This window comes from Artemia sp. Qi Xiang Cuo, chromosome 15 (genome assembly GCF_049724085.1).
Source record: "Artemia sp. Qi Xiang Cuo chromosome 15, ASM4972408v1, whole genome shotgun sequence".
Taxonomy (NCBI): domain Eukaryota; kingdom Metazoa; phylum Arthropoda; class Branchiopoda; order Anostraca; family Artemiidae; genus Artemia; species Artemia sp. Qi Xiang Cuo.
The window spans coordinates 22,025,730-22,040,586 of record NC_142808.1 but is presented as its reverse complement, the minus strand read 5'-3'; the positions used below and the strand labels follow the sequence as shown (position 1 = coordinate 22,040,586).

At 36.8% G+C, this 14,857-nt stretch overlaps 1 protein-coding gene across 4 annotated transcripts in view; it reads left to right on the top strand.

Moving 5' to 3' along the window:
• Uba1 (ubiquitin-like activating enzyme 1) overlaps positions 1 to 14,857 on the top strand; it is a 100,319-nt gene that overhangs the window by 22,134 nt on the left and 63,328 nt on the right. The window contains exon 1 of one of the 4 annotated variants that reach the window (XM_089101831.1): positions 11,080 to 11,200. The exons of 2 other annotated variants lie outside the window; for them this stretch is intronic. Coding sequence is in view for 1 of the 2 variants with exons in the window: in XM_089101830.1 (XP_088957956.1) it covers positions 11,269 to 11,283 (15 nt within the window). In the remaining variant the exon portion in view is untranslated. Of the gene's footprint in view, positions 1 to 11,079; positions 11,284 to 14,857 lie in introns of those variants that run through there. One more of the 4 variants, XM_089101830.1, reaches the window with a different exon arrangement.

Below are 14,857 nucleotides of genomic sequence, written 5' to 3'. Positions count from 1 at the left end.
TTGACATGAGCCCTGCTTTGGCCGACCATCTAAATACTGTGATGTGGAGGTATCATACAAAAGAAGTATCTTAGCAAAAAACGTAAGGGCCAGAGAGCACGCAATTCTACCAACCAGCAGAAGCAGATTTCATCATTAAGTTTTTAACAGCATTCCTGTTACGAACCCACAACTTCACAAAATGTACTTGGTGAGGTTGCCCCCCCCCCCTCACCCTGTAATACATTTATTGTTACTAGCTCCGTTAATATATGCGTCAGTTCGTGACCTCGGGAATGAATTCCAAAGACCTACTTTGAATTATGAAGGATTTTAGATTTAATGCTACATTTTATTTTTAAACCAACAAGTTGGCTAAGCAGTGTAGACATAAATTAAGGGACCGTGAATAATATTAGTATCTTAATAGCTATCCGTGAGTCCTGTCCTCAAATTCGAAGTGAGAAGGACGACTTTAAGCAAACTATTTGAAGTACAGAGCAACGTTTGCTATTATTCATTAGTTCCATATTAGGTAGAAATAAATGTTCTTTAATTAACCGTCCTTTCTACTACAATTTAGCGAAAATCTTGTATTGATCATATACTAGTCCTGAATGGCAGTACAAATTATACACAAGGAAACCAAATTTGTCAATATTCAAATAATATCAAATCAAAATCTGTAATTCAAATCAAGTATTATAGTATATCATAATAAACCATATCAAATTATATTATTCATATCAAGTTGCAGAAGTTTGGGCAGAAGATTTAAATGAAAAAACAGTTCTGTGCTCTTCAAATCTGATATAGAAATAGGTAAAAAGTAGAGATGCCCTAATATCTCCTGTCACCCACCCCTGCTGCCACCTACAACTTTTTTGCACACCAAATATGGGTATAGAGTCCCTAGGGGAGATGGATTTCTGAGAAATTGATTGCGTAATCGATTGGGAATTTGGATCACCTGTGCTGTCAGTCATTAATCAAATTGTTTCCAGGCAAAGTTTAATAATGTCTGACAGGTACTGTCAACATTTCTCCAGGAATAGATCCAAGTCATTAATGTCTTTGCCTCGGAAACAACTCTTTTGGTCGAACTCCAAAAGATATTAATAACCAAACTCCATGGAAACAATTCTCCAAGAAACATCTTAGCAATGAAATGTTTTAGCGCGGGAATCAGGTTTCCTAGTAATTTGAAATGCGTCAGCGCAGAGATGCCAAAAACAAAAGGAAAACGCTGAAATTACGTTTAGGGATTATTTGGGCGAAACTGTTTTAGACAGGTTATGGAATTATTTCGGCGAAACAGTTAGAGACATTTTAAAAGATGATTTTAGAAGAGGATTTGAGGGTGAAACTCTGTGGTCGTTATACTACACAAGTTCCATTTGAACAGTGTTGTGAGGTCCTCTACCCCAACCCCAAAGGGTTCCGATCCCCCTACCCCAACCCCAAAGGGTTCCAATCCCCCTACCCCAACCCCGAAGGAAGCCCCCGGTCCTCAAAGGTCCCCCGGGCTCCCAAAGGCCCTCCCCCCGCCCCCAAAGGTCCCCCAGGCTCCCAAAGGACCACCCAGTCCTAAAGGGCCCCCCAGACCCCCAAAGGACCCCCAGCACCCCAAAGGCCCCTGAGCCCCCATTTTTTAATACTTTTACGTACGCGCGCGTACGTAGGCTAACCTAACCTAACTTAACCTAACATAACTTAATCTAGCCTAACCTAACCTAACTTAAACATGGAGAGATGTTTACTAGCTAACCTAGCCTAACTTAGCTAACCTAACCTAACTTACCTAACCTGACTTTACCTAACCTAATCTAACCTAACTTAATCTAGTCTAATCTAACCTAACCATACTCGTCGGAAAATCCCCCCAGGTCGACTTTGTATTTTTATCTCACTATGCATGCTTGCGGGTGTAGCAAACGTACTCTATGGTTGCTCTTATATTGGGAGCGGCTTTCCCAGTTTGTACTCCATGGTAGGTTATCGAGACTATCGAGTTTATTACGTGTGTTAAATCAGTCATTTTTTACCATTGGAGGGATAAACCCCTACAACATATTTTTTAAAAAAGACGTGAAAATGAATTATTCGCAGAAAGTGTGTGCACATGATAAAGTCATCGTTGCCTTGAATGCTGACTAAGAGTTATACTTGAACTTTTAAACAGTTGATAGGGGAGATCTTTTTGAGGATGTATTTCTACGATGTCATAACATTGTAGGATTAAACTTCCCCGGCGCAGTCAAGATATTTTATCGTTCTAACGGCAGATATGCTAAAGTATCATTTCCAGAGAAGTTAGTACTGAATGAGAATACCAACTTAAAAATAATAGTTGATGAAAATGGACAACTTCTAGCTAATGTTTCTGGTAACATGTTAGCCGTTGATAGATCGTATTGTCATCTTTCTGGTGTTAGCATTCGAATGAAATCAGTAAAGAAAAGAAGAGCCTACTGCTACACCAACATTATAAATCATATTTTGTCAACGTGCCAAAACTGCTGCCTCTGTAAAAATGATGTGATAATAGACATTGAAATTGCTGGTAAAATAAAAAGAGCATTGGCAGACAATATTACTAATGAATATAATGACAAATTGATTGGAAAATGAAGCACAAGTGAGCATTATTACCACTATTGATCATATAGTCAATGAATCAAATAATACCTATGATGAAACGTGTATTGAATCAGTAGGTGACAGTCCCAGTGGAAATTGCATATGACTCAAAATGGATTAAGGATTATTCTAGAGGTTATGAACTAAGAGAATCGAGTAACTCTAGTGTTAAGAGAAAGATAACTCGCTAAACTATTTTATGGAACAGATTTAAAATGTTCAATGCTGTTCAATGATGTTAATAATGTAAAATAATGTATGTAACATATTTTTATGTTGTTACTTCAATAAAAATATTTTATGCATTACTTTGTTATATTTCTATTATCTTAGGAAACGTTAGCATGTTAAGCGCTTAGAATGTTTATTAAAAAGTTGGAGATTTTTCATTTTCTTTGAAAAAAAATTAGAATTGAACTATAAATTTTTCTTTTCTCTACGAAAATTAAGAGTAGAAATTTAAATTTCTTTGTTTCTTTGTGAAATTATGAACTGCAGAGGAAGATTTTTATTTTTCTCTGGAGAAATTAGAATTGAACTGTAAGTTCTTTAGTAAAATTCATACTTGAGTTAACTTTTCTTGATCAACGTATAACTTTTCGTATCTTCTATGAAAAATTTAGAACAGTAATTTTAAATTTTTCCATCTCTTTGAAAACAATCTGAACTGGAGTGGAAAATTTTTATTTTTTCTTGAAAATTAGAATTGATCTGTAACTTATTTCTTTTCATATGGATAGTTAGGAAAAGAACTTGAACTTTTCTTAACATCAATGAGAAAATTAGCTCCTGATATGTCATTTAAGAAGTATTGCATGGTGTTGGAGCATTCAAAAAAGTAGTATACTAAAGCGATGGTGAAAAGGATGAGTACTTCAACTTGTAAAATGGGTTTAGGAGGAACATTAAGAAAAGAACTTGTTCTGAAATGCCTTTGAAAAGTATTGTTTGGTGATGGAGCATTCAAAAGCTGTAAAGTAAAGTTTTGGGTTAAAAGGATGAGTACTTCAACTTGTAAAATGGGCTTAGGAGTGATATTAAGAAAGGAACTTGTTGTGAAATGTCTTTGAAAAGTATTGCTTGGTGTTGGGGCATTCAAAAAGCTGTAAAGTAAGGTTGTGGGTGTAAAGGATGGGTACTTCGACATGTAAAATGGGTTTAGGAGGGACATTAAGAAAAGAACTTAGTCTGAAATGCCATTTGAAAAGTATTGCTTGATGTTGGGCATTCAAAAAGATGTAAAGTAAAGTTGTGGGTGAAAAGGATGGGCACTTCAACTTGTAAAATGGGTTTAGGATGGACATTATGAAAAAAACTTGTTCTGAAATGTATTTGAAAAGTATTGCTTGGTGTTGGCGCATTCAAAAGACTGTAAAGTAAAGTTGTGTGTGAAAAGGATTGGTACTTCAATTTGTAAAAGGTTTTATGAGGGACATTAAGAAAAGGAACTGGTTCTGAAATGCCTTTTGAAAAGTATTGCTTGGAGTTGGGGCATTCAAAAAGCTGTAAAGTAAAGTTGTGTGTGAAAAGGATGAGAACTTCAACTTGTAAAATGGGTTTAGGAAGGACATTGAGAAAATAACTTGTTCTGAAATGCCATTTGAAAAGTATTGCTTGGTGTTGCAGCATTCAAAAATACAGTATAGTAAAGTCGTGTGTGAAAAGTATGGGTACTTCAACTTGTAAAATGGGTTTAGGAGGGGCATTAAGAAAGGAACTGGTTCTGAAATGCCTTTTGAAAAGTATGCTTAGGTGTTGGGGCATTAAAAAGCTGTAGGGTAAAGTTGTGGGTTGAAAAGGATGGGTACTTCAACTTGTAAAATGGGTTTAGGAGGGGCATTAAGAAAAGAACTTGTTGTGAAATGCATTGAAAAGTATTGCTTGGTGTTGTGGTCTTCAAGAGCTGTAAAGTAATGTTGTGTGTGAAAAGGATGGGTACTTCAATTTGTAGAGAGGTTTTAGGAGGGACATTGAGAAAGGAACTGGTTCTGAAATGCGTTTTGAAAAGTATTGCTTGGTGTTGGGGCATTCAAAAAGCTGTAAAGTAAAGTTGAGGGTGAAAAGGATGGGAACTTCAACTTGTAAAATGTGTTTGGGAAGGACATTAAGAAAATAACTTGTTCTGAAATGCCATTTGAAAAGTATTGCTTGGTGCTGGAGCATTCAAAAAGGCAGTATAGTAAAGTTGAGGGTGAAAGGGTGGGGACCTCAACTAAAATGGGTTTAGGAGGGACATTAAGAAAATAACTTGTTCTGAAATGCCATTTGAAAAGTATTGCTATGTGTTGGGGCATTCAAAAGCTGTAAAGTAATGTTGTGGGTTGAAAAGTATGGGTACTTCAACTTGTAAAATGGGTTTAGGAGGGATATTAAGAAAAGAACTTGTTCTGAAATGCATTGAAAAGTATTGCTTGGTGTTGTGGCCTTCAACAGCTGTGAAGTAATGTTGTGTGTGAAAAGGTTGGGTACTTCAATTTGTAAAATGGTTTTAGGAGGGACATTAAGAAAAGGAACTGGTTGTGAAATGCCTTTTGAAAAGTATTGCTTGGAGTTGGGGCATTCAAAAAGCTGTAAAGTAAAGTTGTGGGTGAAAAGGATGGGAACTTCAACTTGTAAAATGGGTTTAGGAAGGACATTAAGAAAATAACTTGTTCTGAAATGCCATTTGAAAAGTATTGCTTGGTGCTGGAGCATTCAAAAGCTGTAAAGTAAGGTTGTGGGTGTAAAGGATGGGTACTTCAACATGGAAAATAGGATTAGGAGGGACATTAAGAAAAGAAATGTTTGTTAAATGCCTTTTGAAAAGTATTGATTGGTGTTGGAGCATTCAAAAAGCTGTAAAGTAAAGTTGTGGGTTGAAAAGGATGGGTACTTTAACTTGTAAAATGGGTTTAGGAAGAAAATTACGTAAAGAACTTGTTCTGAAAAGATATAATAAAGCCTTTTGAAAAGTATCGCTTGATATTGGGGTATTCGAAAAGCCTTATAGTACAGTTGTGGGTGAAAAGTATGGGTAACTCAACTTGTAAAATTGGTATATGAATGATATGAATAAACTATCTTGTCCCGAAGTTCATTTTTAAAAGTATTTCAATCTGTGGTCGTACGCAAAAGTCGGAAATTAAAGACTTGTGGAAAATGATAAGTACTTAAACTGGGAAGAAAGGTTTTGGAGTGTAAGTGAGACAATAACTTGTTCTAAAATGCTCTTTGAAATGTATTGCTTGCTGTTGGGGCATTCAAAAAGCTGTAAAGTAAAGTTGTGGGTGAAAAGTATGGGTACTTAAACTTGTAAAATGGGTTTAGGAGGGACATTAAGAAAAGAACTTGTTCTGAAATGCCTTTTGAAAAGTATTGCTTGCTGTTGGGGCATTCAAAAAGCTGTAAAGTAAAGTTGTGGGTGAAAAGTATGGGTACTTCAACTTGTAAAATGGTTTTAGGAGGGATATTAAGAAAGGAACTTGTTCTGAAATGCCTTTTGAAAAGTATTGCTAGGTGTTGGGGCATTCAAAAGCTGTAAATTAAAGTTGTGGGTTGAAAAGGATGGGTACTTCAACTTGTAAAATGGGTTTAGGAGGGACATTAAGAAAAGAACTTGTTGTGAAATGGATTGAAAAGTATTGCTTGGTGTTGTGGCATTCAAGAGCTGTAAAGTAATGTTATGGGTGAAAAGGATGGGTACTTCAACTTGTAAAATGGGGTTAGGAGTGATATTACGTAAAGAACCTGTTCTGAAATGCCATCGAAAAGTATTGCTGGGTGTTGGAGCATTCAGGAAGCAGTAAAGTTGTGGGTGAAAAGGATGGGAACTTCAAGTTGGAAAATGGGTTTAGGAGGGACATTAAGAGAGGAACTGGTTCTGAAATGCCTTTTGAAAAGTATTTCTTGGGGTTGGGGCATTCAAAAGCTGTAAAGTAAAGTTGTGGGTGAGAAGGATGGGTACTTCAAGTTGGAAAATAGGTTTAGAAGGGACATTAAGAAAATAACTTGTTCTGAAATGCCTTTTGAAAAATTTTGCTTGGTGTTGGGTCATTCAAAAAGCTGTAAAATAAAGTTGTGGGTGAAAAGTATGGGAACTTCAAATTATAAAATGGGTTTAGGAGGGATATTAAGACAGGAGCTGGTTCTGAAATGCTATTTGAAAAGTACTGCTTGGTGTTTTGGTATGCAAAAAGTCGGAAAGTCAAGACGTGTGTAAAAAGATAAGTACTTCAAGTTGGAAAATAGGTTTAGAAGGGACATTAAGGAAATAACTTGTTCTGAAATGCCTTTTGAAAAGTATTGCTTGCTGTTGGGGCATTCAAAAAGCTGTAAAGTAAAGTTGTGGGTGGAAATTATGGGTACTTAAACTTGTAAAATGGGTTTAGGAGGGACATTAAGAAAAGAACTTGTTCTGAAATGCCTTTTGAAAAGTATTGCTTGCTGCTGGGGCTTTCAAAAAACTGTAAAGTAAAGTTGTGGGTGAAAAGTATGGGTACTTCAACTTGTAAAATGGGTTTAGGAGGGATATTAAGAGAAGAAATTTTTCTGAAATGCATTGAAAAGTATTGCTTGGTGTTGTGGCCTTCAAGAGCTGTGAAGTAATGTTGTGTGTGAAAAGGATGGGTACTTTAATTTGTAAAATGTTCTTAGGAGGGACATTAAGAAAAGGAACTGGTTGTGAAATGCCTTTTGAAAAGTATTGCTTGGAGTTGGGGCATTCAAAAAGGAGTATAGTTAAGTTGTGGGTGAAAAGGATGGGAACTTCAAATTGTAAAATGGGTTTAGGAAGGACATTGAGGAAATAATTTGTTCTGAAATGCCATTTTAAAAGTATTGCTTGGTGTTGGCGCATTCAAAAGACTGTAAAGTAAAGTTGTGTGTGAAAAGGATGGGTACTTCAATTTGTAAAATGTTTTATGAGGGATATTAAGAAAAGGAACTGGTTCTGAAATGCCTTTTGAAAAGTATTGCTTTGAGTTGGGGCATTCAAAAAGCTGAAAAGAAAAGTTGTGGGTGGAAAGGATGGGAACTTCAACTTGTAAAATGGGTTTAGGAAGGACATTGAGAAAATAACTTGTTCTGAAATGCCATTTAAAAATTAATGCTTGGTGTTGGAGCATTCAAAAATGCTGTAGAGTCCAGTTGTGTGTGAAAAGGATTGGTACTTCAATTTGTAAAATGGGTTTAGGAGGGAAATTAAGAAAACAACTTGTTCTGAAATGCCTTTTGAAAAGTATTACTTGGTGTTGGATCATTCAAAAATCAGTATAGTAAATTTGTGGGTGAAAAGGATGGGTACTTCAACTTGTAAAATGGGTTTAGGATGGACATTAAGAAAATAACTTGTTCTGAAAAGATATAATAAAGCCATAAAAAGTATTAAAAATGGGGGCTCAGGGGCCTTTGGGGTGCCGGGGGTCCTTTGGGGGTCTGGGGGGGCCCTTTAGGGCTGGGTGGTCCTTTGGGAGCCTGGGGGACCTTTGGGGGCTGGGGGAGGGCCTTTGGGAGCCCGGGGGACCTTTGAGGACCGGGGGCTTCCTTCGGGGTTGGGGTAGGGGGATTGGAACCCTTTGGGGCTGGGGTAGGGGGATCGGAACCCTTTGGGGTTGGGGTAGGGGACCTCACAACACTGTTCAAATGGAACTTGTGTATTATAACGACCACAGAGTTTCACCCTCAAATCCTCTTCTAAAATCATCTTTTAAAATGTCTCTAACTGTTTCGCCGAAATAATTCCCTAACCTGTCTAAAACGGTTTCGCCCAAATAATCCCTAAACGTAATTTCAGTGTTTTCCTTTTGTTTTTTGCATCTCTGCGCTGACGCATTTCAAATTACTAAGAAACCTGATTCCCGTGCTAAAACAATTCATCGCTAAGATGTTTCTTGGAGAATTGTTTCCATGGCGTTTGGTTATTAATATCTTTTGGAGTTCGACCAAAAGAGTTGTTTCCGAGGCAAAGACATTAATGACTTGGATCTATTCCTGGAGAAATGTTGACAGTACCTGTCAGACATTATTAAACTTTGCCTGGAAACAATTGGATTAATGACTGACAGCACAGGTGTTCCAAATTCCCAATTGATTACGCAATCACTTTCTCAGAAATCCATCTGCCCTAGGGACTCTATGCCCATATTTGGTGTGCAAAAAAGTTGTAGGTGGCAGCAGGGGTGGGTGACAGGAGATATTAGGGCATCTCTACTGCAAATTATTAAAGGTCATCCCAAAAGAACGTATTTTGTTTTACTGGTCTTCCCTTTTCCACAGCCTAGCCTTTGTGACTAGTGATGAGGAAATTTCCCATGTTGCTGGGTCATCAAAAAAGCACATGCATCAGGGCACTTAAAGTTTCTGGCTCTAATTTATTTTTGAGGGGACTTTTGATGATCTTTAGCAGCGAAAACTGCCTCTCTGCTGCAGCACTTGAGTGTAGCAGTGCCATCAGGATACCTATGAATTTCGGCAAGGGAGGAAAAAGAAAATCGCCTTCTCCATTCTTACATTCAGACAGGAATAACCAACGTTTTGCTGGATCGTCGCCAGTTTTGGAACGGATTGCATCGTCTGCGTGCTTCAGTGATCGAAACTCTGTCCAAATCATCAATGTCAAGGTTAGGGTACTTTCTTGATCTATGACAGCATATCAATGATGCTGACAATACTTCACGACAAGAAACTATAAGATGATGATCAAGATTTGAGCATTAGCCTTATGACCTAGACAAGAAAATGGCCTAAAAGTCTGCAAAATTACCAATGTACTCAATGCAAAATTGCCAATGTGCTCAAGATATAGAGTCAGGCGTGAAAAATCAAGACCAATCAACTGCTAATAACTTATTGTCAATAACATCAATGTGTCTTTATTGATACATAAAACATTTATTTGGCAGCCATGCAAATTGTTTGACTATACACTCCTGATTACATCTGCTGAATGCAAAACACAGAATGGTAATACAATATAACTGGCCAAGAACAACAGTGAAAAAGGTCTAGAAGGAAAGGAATAAAGTATATATCCTCTCTTTGTCTCAAGATTACTTGCCAACTGTAGGAATAATAAAACAGAACACCTATACAGAAGTTAGTTCAGCCCAAAGTCCATCAAGCACAGGGAATGTGGATGATTTGAATCTAATCCATAGTATGAATATAATAGGCCAAAGCAGGAATATCAAACTTAAATCTAATGTAGCATCGACTCAGAAACATTTCTAGTGAGGCTTGTCCCATGTCAGCATTCTGCACATAAGAAAATTAGATAAAAATTTAGCTTTTAAACTTCTCCCTCAAGAATCCGTTTACTTTAATGCTAAAGGTTAATTTCTGGGCAAACTCCTATCTGAAACCTAGTTGAAACCTTGCCTAATCTCAGTCCTGGTAACTTCTGGGTGGCCTGTTTTTCATATTTCTCTTTTATCGTTTCCATAATCTTGTTACTAAAGTATTGTATTTTCATCATGCTTTGGTATATTACATTATGACAAACCTAGCTGCACTTCTTGAGTGTGGTTGCTATAATACACAAGTATCCCAATTGTTAAATTGAAGGATGATGGGACTGGTGCATTATAACTTAACCAGTGCTATAGACGGTACAAGGAAACCAGACACGAAACCCGTCAAACAGCTATTTGCAAGAGATAAATTGATTGCAAAGCGTGGTTTCTCATTGAGTTTACAATATTTAAACGATTGTTTTTTGGGGTTTAGGGGGGAGGAAGGCACCTAGGTGAGGTTAGGTTACGTATTTAATATATGCTATGCTTTACCCCCCCCCCCTAATGTGTAAATATATAGGCCAAATTTGTTTCCAAACTTGAACTTAAATATTACTACGCTCCCTTAACGTTCGCCTACCCGTATATAGGCCATGTTCCTAGCGTTTTGTAATGTTTAAGGTTGTTGTATTTAAATCTCGCAATTAGTTGCAAAAAGGTGAACATAAAATAGAAAACAACACATAGACATAGGTAAGAGTATTAAGATGATACCCCAAATATATTCATCCTATTTTATTTTATTTTATTAGCATGAACCGACCATGACTTCTTTCGTGTATAGCGCTGGTTTAGTTATAATGCACAAATACCGATGATGTAATAGATAGTGGCCTCTAAACCTCGCCCACCTCCTAAAGGCGTTATATTCTTGCATGAAATGCCCTTTTTCTACGATTACCACTAATATAGCTATTCGTATAATTCCCCCCCCCCCAGCTTCTAATATATCACCCTGTATTTCCCCAAAAAAGCTATGCTCGTAAAATAATTTTCTAGTATGAATAGAATGATTGCATTATTGAAGCATTTAGCGTTTCCAACCCTTTTCATTTCTCTTTTTTATTGTCAAGTTACCCTTGCCAAATTTTCTCTTCGTTGCTCTGAGCCATGACTAAAGGTTTGAAACTTATTGCGTCAATTTTCCTTTCTTAACGCTCTTGGCTTAAGCGCGGGGAAGCAATGACGCCACGAAATCGATAAAAAAAAAGTTTTAACAGTGACTCAGAAGGATTGAGTCTTTTTGAAATTCTATAAAAACAACTAAAAGATAAGACGTGAAGCCCGCAATTAGTAACTAGTTTATTGGGAAGGTGGAACAAACTTTTTGATATTAGGATAGTTGCTATGAATTTTTAATCTGTGTTCTGGATTTACATTTATGCTTGAAATAAAGGTAAATAGGCCTAATTTCAGACTTCATTTGAAGGTAGTTCTCGTTTAAAATGTACGTTTAAAGATATTATACAAAATAAATCCTGGCCGCAATTTATATCTAGAGAATGCTGCTAAGGCCGTACCCAGGATTTTTTTTCGGAGGGGGTTTTACTCAAAGATTTTTTTCAGGCGGGTTTACACAAAAAACCTCAAAAAACGCATACAAAATTTGTTTATATCCATTTTTGTTACGTTTTTACAAGTCAAAAAAACATTTCGGGAGGGGTTCAATCCCCATAACCCCCTCCCTCTGGGTACGGCCTTGAATGCTGCATATTATATACTGAAAGTTTAATTTGTTTAGATTCTTCTCGTTTTGTATTTCCTAGAGTTATGTCTGGGACTACCAGGGGGTAGAGGGGGTGAATCGTAAATCAAATGACCATAATATCTAGAAATAACATTAAGTAAGGAATTTAATGTTACCGCTTTTTTTGTATTGCGTGTTTCCTTCAGAAGAGGTCAATCATTAAATATTAACCTCAAATTATATGATATTTTCTTGAGTTGTTTAGAAATTAGAACCGCCATTGGGCTGGGGTCACTTTCCTCTGCCAGCCCCTGGCTTTACACTAGCACTTTTGGTTTCTAAGGGTGTTTGCTCGATTAATTGCATCTAGATAACGTCATGGCATGGTTTGGTCTTTTGTGAGATTAAATATAAGAAACAAGAGTTTCAGATGTTTATTCCAAAGCTAATAGGCAATAATTGGGATATCTATATGACGCTTTATTGCATTTTGTAATTAATTTATGCATTAAAGAAAGGTGGACAAACTAACTGACTAAAATACAACTCTGGTTTAGAGTATTTTCTTTACATAGCAATCAATGGGATTTTCTGAGGGAACAACATAATCATTAGGCACCGCAATAGCGCTGTCTAAGTAAAGAGCAATGTTGGCACAATATATCATTTATTGCTTTTTATTTATTCTTTTCTCACCAACGCACTTCGTATAGGAGGAGTTACCGTAGAAGCTTTGGAAGGAGCTCATTTGATTGAATGTTCCGTACTTATTTAGATTCCAGAAAACACGCGAGGAGTGAAGTTTCGGTAATAGTAATGAAAAAAAAAGGATAAAATTACAATAGTTCAGAAACAAATTTGGGCTATATATTTGCACATTAGGGGGGTGAACGGGGGAGGGGAGGGGAAGCATAGCATATATTAAATACGTAACCTAACCAAACCGAGGTACCTTTTATCTCCCCTAAACCCCAAAAATATAAAGTTTAAATATAGGGTACTCTTGTACTAAACGGACGCTTTTATATAGTGCTAGTTTGGTTAATGCTATTGAAATAAAATGAAATAGGATGAATATATAATAGTTTAGAAACAAATTAGGGCTATATATTTGCACATTAGGGAGGGGGGGGGGGGGGTGGGGGGCAAAGCATACCATATATTAAATGCATAACCTAACCTAATCTAGGTACCCTCCCCCCCCAAACCCCAAAAAACAACAATTTAAATACAGTTCTTGCCTTTGTTTATATCCAAGAAGGCAGAGTAAACCTGTTTTTCATAACGCGTCTTGGTCTATTTTGTGACTGGTATGCATTGCCGTATATAAAAGAGTCCGTTTAGTACAAGAGTACCAAACACAGTTCCCGGAGTGAGAAACCCTTTGTTTATACAGCTTCTCATACAAGTACCGGGTAATGCTATCTGATTTTTGCAATACAATTCTCGTGTGTTTTCTGGATTCTAAATAAGTACCGGAAGTTCTAGTATCCTTTTTAAGAGTAAAAAGTGATTAGAGGCCAACCATCCCCCCCCCCTCCCACACCCATCAATTTCCCAAACATATCCAGTCAAAATATTTAAGATAATCATTTTGTTTAGACACAGTTGAAAGGATCAGTAACTATGTCTTTGGGTATGTCCCCTCCAGAGCCCTCGGGGCAAGGGTTGTATGTTACTTTATTTGCCCATTGTTTACATATAGTATGTATTATTGAGGAAGGTAGCAATGTTTTTGACCTTTAGTGTCTAAACAGAAGAAGGGCATCCACGTGAATCTTTAGAGATTGTTGAGGGGAGTCTTTAAATAAATCGAAACACGTTATGCGCATACGGTTTGTCTAGAGGGTGTATTCCAAGAATGACTAAGTGTATATGATGAGGGGGGGATTGAATGACTAAGTGTATATGATGCTTCTGTAGCGAGCACTACCAAGACTGAGGATATTGAAATGAGAAATTGAGGAAATATTGATGGAAAAGTTGGTACTGTTCTATTAACCGGGCTCTTCTATAGTGCTAGTTTGGTTAATGCTAATGAAATAAAATAAAATAGGATGAATATATATTATCTTTGAGACAAATTTGAGCTGAATATTCGTACATTAGGGGGGGGGGGCAAAGAACTCTAAATATTAAATGTTTAATCTAACCTAACCTACGTACCTTCTCCCCCCAAAAAAAACCAAAAAACCACACTTTAAATATCGTATACGCAATTAAAACTACGCTATACATTGTATTTCTCTGCAGCGGTGTCTTGTATCAACCCGTAAAAACGGTTTTTTCAACGCGTCTCGAGTTTGAGTGATAAAAGAGCCGGGTTAATAGAACAGTACCGAAAAGTTTGGTACTTCCGTATTATATGGCACACACTCGATCGGGAAGATGAGACAATAACCGGTTTTCACGGTCTTACCAAACAATTAGCTTCGGCTCCGTCGACAACTACATTGTAACTATATTTTAATTAAATATTTAGTTGGTATATTTTGGTTAAGTTAGGTCATGTGTTTAATATAATGCGTTCTATGCGGCCCCCTACCATAATTTTCTGTTATAGTTTTTATAATTTTGTTACTAAAGTTTTGTATTTTCATCATATTTTGTTTTATTTCATTAGCATTCACCAAACTTCACTTCTCGAGTGTGTACCATATAATCGGAAGTAGAATACCAAAAGTTTAACTAAATCAAAACATCCTATATGCACACAGATTGTCAAGAGGGCGTATCAGTAATATCTTAGGAACGGTTTGTCGTATCAAGCTGAAAGTTTCAGGACATCAAGAGAGGGGGGGGGGTAATCAACCGAACAACATGTGCATATTTTTTCTACTATTAATAATTGGTGCTACTACTGTTACTACTATTACAACAGTGCTGCTGCTACTACAGCTCCTACTTCTACCGCCAGCACTATGATACCAACGTTATTGAGAATAAGGGTATGAGTTTATAAGTTTCAGCGTGTTTTGAGGTGGATGTTGAAGAAAATCAAAGGTGCAATTTGTATGCTGCTACTACTGCTACTTCAGCTATTGCTTCTACGCAAGCTAAAGGGGTTAAGGTGAAGTTTTCAAGGAATATTTAGGCAGATGTTCAACTAAATCAACTTCTATCATAAAATAAATTCAATAAAGCGTAGTAAAATAAATCCTAAAACTTCGCAGTTTAATTTGCTACTTTCGTAGAAAGCGGTAAGCGCGCGACAATTGTATTGAAGATCAGATAGGATAAAAACCGGTACTTATATGAGACGCTGTATAAAGATTGGCATTAC